This window comes from Rhamphochromis longiceps, unplaced genomic scaffold (assembly GCF_057381845.1).
Source record: "Rhamphochromis longiceps isolate RC_006_pf unplaced genomic scaffold, R_longiceps_female_GT1.1 unmapped_scaffold_5, whole genome shotgun sequence".
In the NCBI taxonomy this organism is placed as follows: domain Eukaryota; kingdom Metazoa; phylum Chordata; class Actinopteri; order Cichliformes; family Cichlidae; genus Rhamphochromis; species Rhamphochromis longiceps.
Genome location: NW_028187225.1, coordinates 437,844 through 448,986, shown reverse-complemented (window position 1 = coordinate 448,986; position 11,143 = coordinate 437,844). Strand labels below are relative to the sequence as shown.

Sequence of the window (11,143 nt, the reverse complement as noted above, 5' to 3'; positions counted from 1 at the left end):
CTAAACAGTCTGCAGTATGAGGAGGACGAGGGATTATCTTCCACAACCTAACAGTGTACAGTGACTGATCAGGCAGTACAGTTTTAGGAACCTTTTTAACTGAGGCAGGATGGCATTTTGGTTTTTAATCAGAATCTACCCTTCAGCCAGAATTCATTTAAAGAGCTGTGGGAACATCTACCTGTGACTGAATCTCTGTCCGTCAGTTTGGACACTACCTCAACCGTGAACAGCATTGTTTTTATACTTGGATCTGTTGTGCCAAAGTAGGTAGTTTCCCCTGTGCTGGGAGCACGCAGGAAGTACTGATGTTTTCATTTTGTGAAAAAGTGAAAAATTAGTATCGTTACATTACCATTCAGTTTGAGGGTTACAACAGAAAATTATGTTATATATATATATATATATATATATATATATATATATATATATATATATATATATATATATATATATATATATATATATATATATATTATATATAAAATTATATATTTATTGGAAAAGCCGACGTAGGACAGTTTTCCAATTTCATTGTACTACTGTACTATGTATGACTGTGAAATGACAATAAAGAGTTATCTTATCTTTTCTCATCTCACGGGGTATCAGATGGGATTATTTTAATAAAACATTAACATTTTGGCTGATAACTATTTTTATTCTCCTGTAACTTTACTCTAAAAAGAGCTAAATCCTCTAAAGTTTCAGGAGTAATGCGTCATAATAAGAAGTGTTTGTGAATGAAAAATCAGCAATGTGGGATACTGTTTGTCCGTGATTTACACAGGGGGAACAAATTGTGGCAGGATCAGCCTGATATTATTTGTATCCCACTATAACTTCGTTGTATAAAGAGCTAACATCTCAAAAATGTCAGGAGTAGTTAGTCATTATGAGAAGTGTTTGTAAACTAAAAATCAACAATGTGGGATACTGTTTGTCCGTGATTTGGACAGTCCAGCGTGTGCTCCGGACGCAGGGGAAACAAATTCTGTCGGGGATACCTAGTTTGGCAGGACACCTGTCCGAGTATCAGGTGAACTGAACTTATGGTAAGAAGTTATGACCTGCAGTCTATCTGGGTCAGATATAAACCAATTTTAGGTAGAGTTTATTTTTGTTATGCTGACTTTTTACAGTCAGTTACAATACCTAGCTAGCATGATGGAGTTTCCATACAGCTGGGCGGGTGCTTTGATGTTACTGATACCATAGTGAACTGTATTTTATTCATAAGGTTAGTTAGTAGAGTTGCCTGTAAAAAAGACGGAATCAACCCTCATTCAGAGAAAATATCACGCGTTTTGTATTAAGGTGAAAAGGAACACAGTTTGTCCCGGACTTCAGCTAGAATGGAAAAAAAGACACAAAGCTAGATTTATTCTGTCTTTACGCTGTCAGCTGCCTCTTCTCCTCTCATTCTCCCCCCTCTCGCTCCTGTTGCTACTTCAACGGCTTTTCTCGTGTTTATTTATCGCCCACTTTGCGCCAGAAAGAAGAAACCAGCGGATGTCGCGCTAAACAAGAGCAGCACGTTTAAGCTTGATCAGCTGCTGTTAGAATTTGGAATTTGATATTACTTTCTAGTATCAGCTGATGTTTGCTGGAGCCACAGCTGTAAAAGCTGCTGCTCATGATGGTTTGTATATCTGGTGAGAGGGAAACATGAAGATGAATCCAGGAGATGTCCTTACTGAATCATCAGAGCTGGACAGGTGATGGAGAAAGGTTTACCTTTTAGGTGACAGGAATGAGTTGAAGGAAAGTTATGAGCTGTTTCTGAGAGACAAATAACACCATTATTATGTTGCCAAATGATGTTATAACACCATAACATCATTTGGCACACTGACTTCTGAGGACATTTTAAATGGCACTCGCCATCAGAAAGGTTGCCTACCCCTGGTCTAGAAGAACAAAGTAAACTTCGGGAGAACGGACCAGTTAGTTTTAACAGCTCTTAAAGTAACATGAGAAACATTTTTCACCAAGAAATTCAGTTCAGTGGGTGGGTCAATGGGTCGTTCAGTGGGTCGTTTAGTGGGTTGTTCAGTAAGTGGGAAAAGTGGGCCTTTCATTTTGTCATTCAGTAGGCAAAAGGGGGTGGGGTGGGGGTGGATTCCTATTCCCACATATGTAACAAACTTGATTCAAACACTCAAAGTTAAACAAAAGAAGTTCTCATCACCTTAATATGTTCAAGTGCATAGTGTGGAGGACGTACTAAGGCCTCGAGGCACTCAGATGTAAAACCCAATATTGGTGAGGGTTTTTTAAATTTGTAAATTGGTGAGATTTGACCCGGCAACGACAGGAAGGTTACATACACAGCAAATGTCTTACACACACACACAACCAGACAGGCATGCACACAGAATGCTTAACAGTTAAAACTGAAATGCATGAACCCATCTCTCTTTGGCATGTTTATAATGCTTTTCCACAATGAGAGAGAAAGCAAAAAGAGACAGGAGCCAAAACCATCAGGTGGTGTACAGTACTGAAAAAGAACAACAGAAGGAGTATTTTCAGCGTGTGTTATTACGAGTGTTAAATGGGAATACTCTCAGTGGTGCCTCTGTAGAAGGTGCTCATAACCACACACAGGCACACACACATGATTAAACAATAAATGAAAAAAAACACACTAAAAGAGTTCAGAAGTGAGAAATCTATGAGCTGAATGTTCATAAACTGTTCATACATACAGTTATAGGTACATGAACATTTACCTATAACTGTAACTTGTGTTTCAGTGCTGCAGCCTATGACCTGCTTGACTTCCAGGTGTGAGAACCTGCAAATGTCCAGAGTCAGGAGAGACTGGGGGACCCACTTTAGCAGGGTCATCTGTGTTGGCTTTGGGACCCTTGATGATACAGGGGGACACAGTCACAAGCGCCTAAGGAAGAGTATGAGCAGGAACCAGCACCAGCTGAGAGATGGCCAATATGTAGACAGACTGTTCCCTCTTTGTGAAGGACTGATAGAAAAGTTTAATATATATATATATATATATATATATATATATATATATATATATATATATATATATATATATATATATATATATATATATATGAATACCGATGAATGTGTGTTGTTGCTATACAGCCTGGTTATATGTGCCCCTTTTTTTACTTTGAGCACCACCTTCTTTAAAGACTGCTGCACAGCAATAGCCGGCTTTAATTTTTACAATTTGTATATATATATATATATATATATATATATATATATATATATATATATATATATACACACACACACACAAAGTAACACTCGGGAGAATGGACTAGTTAGTTTTAACAGCTCTTAAAGTAACATGAGAAACATTTTTCACCAAGAAATTCAGTTCAGTGGGTGGGTCAATGGGTCGTTCAGTGGGTCGTTTAGTGGGTTGTTCAGTAGGTGATAAAAGTGGGCCTGTCATTTTGTCATTCAGTGGGCAAAAGGGGATGGGGAAGCATACAGCTACAAGGACATAAATGTAGCCAACTTGTGATATGCTATTGCCACTCTGTTTCCGCAGGACACTGAGAGAGAGAAAGACGACAACAGAAGACAACGGTTCAATTTTAATGTAAGTACTGTTTGTTGGGCTTTTAAGTGGTTGAACATGTAAAACTTGCATGTGCCATTCTCCTCATTTTTAAAATTTAAAACTTGTTTTAAAACTTTTTTTTCTTTAAGTTTTTTTTGGGGGGGTGGGATGGAAGCAAAGTTTGTGTGTGGATGTATTGTTGTTGTTCTTTGTTTGTTTTCTCATACTATCAAAATAAACTAAATTGATATGCAGTTTTTCTCTCTCACTTTCTGCCTCTCACTCTTTGTATTTACAGTGCAAACAAGATGGAGAGAAACGTTGTCTACTGCCTGCTTTGTAAAAAGCCGCAACAGTCCATTCGCACACACCTGAGCAGAGTGTGCCTGAAAGACTGCACACCACAGAAATGTGAGGAAGAAGCTTCCAGAGCCATTGCTTCACAGAAGCTGTTTTCTAATGAAGGTAGAGTGTGGAACTTCTCAGAGCTCCAGGAGTACTGCAAGGATGAAGAATCTTGCATTAAACTCTGCACTCGCCTTCAAACACGTGGATTTATCATCACGAACAGTCCCCAAGCGTTTTCGACAGTCGTGCCAACAGCGAGGTATGATGACCTTATTGCCACTTCCACATATTGGATGACACATACAAACTTTCAATAATGTCTTACCTCTGTCACATTTGCAATAGGTCTGATAAGAAGGAAATTCTTGCCGTGGCCAAGAAGGATATTGAATATTTCCACACAAGACTTTCTGGCGGTGATTGCATCCCCACATTTGCAATGACTACCTTCAGACAGTACTGCGAGGCCATCCTGATTTTACAACATGGACTGACAGCAAATGCTGTTCAAGAACTTTGTGTAAGTGCACCACCAACAACAAAAGTGCACGATAAGTGAAATGACAGCTGATGTAAGTCTGTATTTCTTTAAGCTCCAACACCTTTTTTTTTACATACACAGGTAGAGGACTGGATGGCGCGGAAAGCAGTAGCTGATGGTGTTGAGCTGAGTGGTAACTTGAAGATAACCAGCCAGGAAGAACAAGTAAGTCATTCATTCTCAGCAGCGACTCTCTTCTTGCTCTATAGGCACCTTGTGAATTGATTTTATGAGATATTTAACATTGATTCCTTTTTTTCTCTGCAGTTGTTGGACTGCTATTTTAGGAACATCCGTCCAGTGTCCTTGGAAAATCAAATTGCTGGCAGCGATGACAGGGGCAAGTTCTTCCTAGGAGAATGTGGGGTCCCACTGTCCAACCCATCATTAGATGTAAAACGCCTGAGAGCGAGGTGAGTGCTTGACCTAACTGGATCAATAGCATATTAAGAAAGATTTGTTTCTTTGATCTGACAGAGAAACCCTAACCCTGGACTCATAACAGTCAGCCACATATGTTGCTGTATGTCAGAGATGTTCGCCCCTTGTATTTTGGCTTTTTCATCTCTCTGGGCTCTCTAATTAATTTGCATGCATTAAAAACCACAGATACCTGAGCACTGAACCTGGGGATGCTATGGCTGAGTCAGCATCAAGCTCAGTAGGAGGACTACCGACACCAGGACAGGCCAGGTACACTTTTTTTTAAAAAATATCACACACTACCACAAGTCAACCTGTGTTACACGTTTCCACATTTAAAAACTTTTGATGGATTTGATGCATCCCCTCCTCTACACCTTTCATGTAGCACATCATCTACGCACCTGCCACTCCAAGAATGGGATGCCTTCCTCCAGGCCTTCCCGGTCACCCTGAATGGAGAGCCACCATCCAAACGGCAGTGTGTACAGGCTGGCTTTCCACAGCACAGACACCACTACAAGAAATGGAGGGATATTCAGCTGAAGAAAAGAGTTGGGTACATTCTCGGTAAGGCCTGGGCATGTCATGTTAATGGAGCTGCTTCTGTTGCATTGCTTTGTTTGTTTTGTATGTATTTCAGAATGAAAATACTTTAATAATCTCTAAGAAAATTATGTGGGTTACACTTGTGTAGAGACAATAGCAGTAACAGTCTGAACTAATTAAATAATACAATACATGTAAGTATAACCCACTCAATGTTGTACACCCAAATATACACAGATAGCTCAATTATAAATATAAGGAATATTTTAAGGTACAAATACGTGATTGACTAAAATGCATATGGTTGATTTTTCATTTTTAAGCCGCAATAATCACTTGCATTATTTCTTGTACGTCGCTTTGTGACCACTTCATTTAGGTCAGTCAGTTGGCAGAAGAGGAAACCCACCTCAGCCTGCACGTGTGCAGATGGCTTTGGACAAGGAGAAATGGCACACCAACAAGCCCACTGTCAATGCCATCTTGCAGGCCTGGGTTGTTCCGCAGCCCAGTATACAAGACAACCAGTCCCTCATGTCTTCGATTGCAGAGCAGAAGTGGAAGGGCCTGGCTTTGCAAGACTTCGGGGAACGGAAGGGCAAAGGTAAAATGCACACAACATTTAGACAAATTGCAAGTGAACGTTTCTAAGAGCCCTGTCATGACCGATGGTATCTTTCAACTTACAGGTGTGATCGCACTTATGCCTTTCCACAAAGGGGATATAGTGTGCGATTACCACGGGACATATATCACTGAAGCAGAAGGGAAACGGAGGCCCCAGTCGGGGTATCTGTTCTTCTTCAGGGACGAGTGTGACCGAGGGATGTGCATCGATGCCACTGCATTCCCCTGTGCCTGTCATCCCGACATTGACACCTATGGGAGGCGAATGAACCATTCCCGAAAAAATCCAAACATCAAGCCCCAGAAGTTTACAATGAACTTCCCTGCAGGACCTCAGGAGACAATACTTTTCATTGCCCTGAAGGACATCGCAGTTGGTGAGGAGGTGTTATGGGACTACGGAGTAACTCGGAAATCTTATGGTGGTGAAGGGGAAGACTTGGAGTGGCTGGACAGCTGACTTTCATTTTATCTGTTCTTTTCCTATTCTCTTTGCATGGGCTTTTTTATGTAGTGATTTTATTCTTAAAAAACACAGCTGTTTTTACATTGTCTTGCATGTAATTTAAATGTGGTTTGAGGGTTTTTTGTTTTGTTTTGTTTTGTTTTAATTTACGTATTGAAATAAAGTGTCATGTTTCCAAATTTCACTCTGCTTCATATTGTATTATTTACGTTCACTGTTTCGTGTTTTATTGTGAAAGTCTTGTGTTTCCATGTTCAGGTGTCTGGTTTTGCTTCCACTGTGGCTCCATTTTAATTTCTCATTTGTGTTCCCCGCGTCTTGATGCCTCCTGAAGAGCATGATGATTAACATAGCCAAGGTGATTATGAAACACGTCAGGTTTACAGATGAATAATAACAATAATAATAATAAATGTGAGATACTAGCTCTACATGAGTGTCTCCTGCAGTTAATATGTAATACACAGATGAAAGATGAGGTGAGATATCTAGGCATTATCTCTTGTCATTTGAAAGATTAACTACTAACAGAAAATAAGAATATCTCAATAATAGACTTAGAATTTTCTATCCTAAGCCAATTTTAAACAGGTGCCTGCAGATTCTTTGGGAGAATTTGGACAGTCTGTCTGACATCTGCATTGACTCATATTTGTTTAACAGCCCGGGTCTGCGCTCAGGTGTCGCACTTTGGATAAATAAGATAAATAAGGAGACCAAGGCCCTGTACAGGCTCTTGGTAAATGCATTGAGGAAATTAATGACTGGTTGTGCCACAATTTTCTCCAGCTAAACAAAAACAAAACTGAGGTAATAGTCTTTGGCGCCAAAGAAAAACGATTACAGGTCACCAGAGAACTTCAATCTATACATCTAAAAACCACAAACCAGGCGAGAAATTTGGGTGTAGTGATGGATGCAGACCTAAACTTGAAAAAGAAAAGAAAAACACATTAAGACAATAACAAAGTCAGCTTACTATCACCTCAAGAATATTTCAAGGATAAAAGATCTGATGTCTCAACAGGACCTGGAAAAACTAGTCCATGCATTCATCTTTAGTAGGCTTGATTACTGTAACAGCATCTTTACAGGTCTACCTAAAAAATCAGTCAGACAACTACAGCTCATTCAGAACTCTGCTGCTCGAGTCCTCACTAAGACCAAAAAAGTGGACCACATCAGTCCAGCTCTGAGGTCTTTACACTGGCTGCCTGTCCGTCAGAGGATAGACTTTAAAGTTCTGATGCTGATCTGTTTTGATTTTATATACTGTTTTGTTTGTTTGTTTGTTAATTAGTTAGTTTGTTTCTTTGCTTGTTTTAATCTATTTTAAATCATGCTTTTTATTTGTTTTTGTTTCTAATGTCTCTGTAAAGCACTTTGAATCACCTTGTTGTTGAATTGTGCTATACAAATAAATTTGCCTTGCCTTGCCTTGAGGAACTGCCCCGGTCTTTATTTATAATTCAGTGAGCGTTTGTTCCTTAGATTGGAATGTGGAGGTGTGTGTGTGTGTGACAGACAGACAGAGAGAGAGAGAGAGAGAGAGAGAGAGAGAGAGAGAGAGAGTGTGACACTTGCTGTGTATTTAAAAAACAAACGCTCAAACAAACCAAAGAGAAAAAGCTTACATGTTTTCAGTTTTCAGTTTTATTTGTCATATGCAAGTTAGCACAGGGTCAACATTGCAATGAAATGTGTTTGACGAGCAGCAGTCACTCAGCAGCTTGATACAGTAGGAGAAAATATAGGAAAATAAAATAATAAGAAAATAGAAAAATAATAAGGAGCAAAATATTAGAGAGACATGGTAAAAGAGAAAAGATGACTAAATATATATGTATCTATAAATATATGTACACTAGTGATTAAATAAGAAAATCTTGAAAAGAAATATGACGGGAGGGCAGATGGGATATTGCACAGGAATGAGCAGCAGAAAATTACAGTATTGCACTTTTAAATATAAATATCAATGACAATAAAGTGGAGTGACCAGTGCGGATTAAACATTACATGTATTATGAAACAGATGGTTTGGCGACAGTGGTCCAGGTAAATGCTACATGGACACCTGATCAGAGGACAAGGGCTTAAAAGGTGTCTGTGTGTCTGTATGTTTATATAATTGTACATATGGAGGAAAAATTTCCTAAAACCATACTTGAAATCATAACTAATGCACTTTATAAAATAAATACCTAAAGGTTTTTCAGAAATTATTACATAGAATAACATTTGGGACGTTCAGTGGGTGTCGTTCACTGGCTCATTCAGTCAGTGTCGTTGAGTGGGTGTCGTTCACTGGCTCATTCAATGAGTCGTTCAATGGCTCATTCAGTGAGTGTCGTTCAGTGGGTGTCGTTCACTGGCTCATGCAGTCAGTGTCTGTTAAGAAATATAGTCTAAAACACTTCTTCAGTAAAGACTCAGAGAAGAGAAACTTCTTGCTAGCAAAAGTGCAGTCTCCAGAACTGAGAATAAGACAAGGTACGACCTCTCTCATGCTCCTAGGATGTGGGGGTGAACACCCTAAAATGTTACAGACCTCCTAGGATGAGACATTCTTTCAATATGCCACCAACTATATACTTGTATATTTATTATTTATATATTTACCATATACTTCTACACACAAATGATTACATGCAGCATTCTACCATATGCAAACTTATATCATTAGCACTTAGACCCCCGGAGAGCAGTCATTTTGGTTTTCTACCTTAGACCCCTGCGGAGTCATCATTTTGCGTTTCTACCTTTAAAAGCCGGAGAGCAGTCAGTCAAATGCTGGAGTCGTTCATATGTATATTAGGTCGTTACCTAGGAATTCTGGAGGGAGGGGAGTGGGGGTGAGTGATTGAGGGGGTGGGGGAGTGGAGTGTTTCAGTTTGCCATCTTAGGGAGAAATCAACACATGTCCTTTGTATGTCCTTTGTTGCTGACATTTATTGATGAAAACAGTACAAAAAACCAACCATTTGTACACATATTTACAAATAATGATAAAAAGTGAGTGAGTACATTTCAACATGCATGTGTTGATTTCTCCCTAAGATGGCAAACTGAAACACTGAAACACTCCACTCCCCCACCCCCTCAATCACTCAGTGAGTGATTGAGGGGGTGGGGGAGCTGCTAAAAGCGGTGAGCTTCCTTTTGTGTTTCATCTTGATGCATTCTCAATCATCCAGGGAAACAAATCTCCAAAAGTCACCAACTTGGAGTGTTTCAGTTTGCCATCTTAGGGAGAAATCAACACACATGGGTGTATGTCCTTTGTTGCTGACATTTATTGATAAAAACAGTACAAAAAACCAACCATTTGTACACATATTTACAAATGGCCTGCTGAGTGGTACATGGAGCAAGTTTTGGGTGGCTTGCGACCTAAAATCCAAGTACACAGATGCAAAAAAAATCAGGCCACTGTGCGATGTGTTCACTGCTACAGGTACACATGTGGTAAATGCAGACGACAGATACCGTGGCAGTGCCAGGATTGTGAGTGATTGCTGAAAATGTTGAAATGTACTCACTCACTTTTTATCATTATTTGTAAATATGTGTACAAATGGTTGGTTTTTTGTACTGTTTTCATCAATAAATGTCAGCAACAAAGGACATACAAAGGACATGTGTTGATTTCTCCCTAAGATGGCAAACTGAAACACTCCACTCCCCCACCCCCTCAATCACTCACCCCCACTCCCCTCCCTCCAGAATTCCTAGGTAACGACCTAATATACATATGAACGACTCCAGCATTTGACTGACTGCTCTCCGGCTTTTAAAGGTAGAAACGCAAAATGATGACTCCGCGGTCAATTTAGCCAATTTAGCTTCCACTTCCACCATTTGACTGCTCTCGGGTTTTATAGGTAGAAAGGTAGAAGCCTGGGAATGCTAGTGTTAAAAGATTATACTGACTACTAAGCACAATTTTCCTAATAACAGTGTTGTTGAGTGGGTGTCGTTCACTGGCTCATTCAGTCAGTGTCGTTGAGTGGGTTATTCAGTGAGTGTCGTTCAGGGGGTGTCGTTCACTGGCTCATTCACTGAACGACATTCATTTCCTATGGCGGCAACTTTTGACTGGACCCTATATAAGGGGAGGAGTGCTCAGCTCAGTCATTCATGCCCTGAAACTCAGAGGAGCAGTGTCTCTGGATTTATGACCACAGCGTCTTGGTTAACTAAGACACACAACTTTTCTTTTTTTATCTGCTGTCTTGAAAGACTGTATTTACAATACAGGTAATATTTTTGGCATATTCTTAACTGTTGCAAATTGCTCTTTCCTGTTCTTTACTTACTTGATTTTAATGTGTTTTACTTACATGATTACACTTTTTTTGTCTTTCCTGGTTTAACAGTTTTTCAGTTACATTGTTTCACTTCTTTTTTACTTACCTGATTATACTTTCTGTTCTTTCCAGAACACAACAGCCATGGAGGACGTTGGTGTCGAAAACATGAAGGGTTTGGCGGATGCTTTCGCCAGATCTAAAAGCGTTGAGGATTTCCTCCTGGACCCCAACATTTTCATTCCATTGCAGGCAACGACAGTTGAGGATCCAACGAGACGTGTTTGGAGTAAATTTGATTACGACGGAGTGGTGGTTGAACTAAAAAACTT

At 39.6% G+C, this 11,143-nt stretch overlaps 1 protein-coding gene across 1 annotated transcript; it reads left to right on the top strand.

Moving 5' to 3' along the window:
* The first annotated feature begins 3,285 nt into the window (after positions 1–3,285).
* On the top strand, positions 3,286–7,170 carry LOC146640562 (uncharacterized). The gene is made up of 9 exons (XM_085400090.1): positions 3,286–3,586; positions 3,846–4,154; positions 4,241–4,415; positions 4,518–4,601; positions 4,704–4,849; positions 5,046–5,129; positions 5,248–5,429; positions 5,788–6,012; positions 6,098–7,170. Exons 1-9 carry the CDS (start codon positions 3,510–3,512, stop codon positions 6,493–6,495), a joined length of 1,680 nt encoding a protein of 559 aa, XP_085256216.1. The 5' UTR covers positions 3,286–3,509; the 3' UTR covers positions 6,496–7,170.
* The last annotated feature ends 3,973 nt before the right edge of the window (positions 7,171–11,143 follow it).

Excerpts from the sequence above, each read along its gene's own strand:
- LOC146640562 (XM_085400090.1), top strand. The coding sequence starts at position 3,510 with ATGCTATTGCCACTCTGTTTCCGCAGGACACTGAGAGAGAGAAAGACG. Across the intron at positions 4,416-4,517 it reads ATGCTGTTCAAGAACTTTGT|GTAGAGGACTGGATGGCGCG; the intron begins GTAAGTGCACCA and ends TTACATACACAG. Across the intron at positions 4,850-5,045 it reads GTAAAACGCCTGAGAGCGAG|ATACCTGAGCACTGAACCTG; the intron begins GTGAGTGCTTGA and ends TAAAAACCACAG.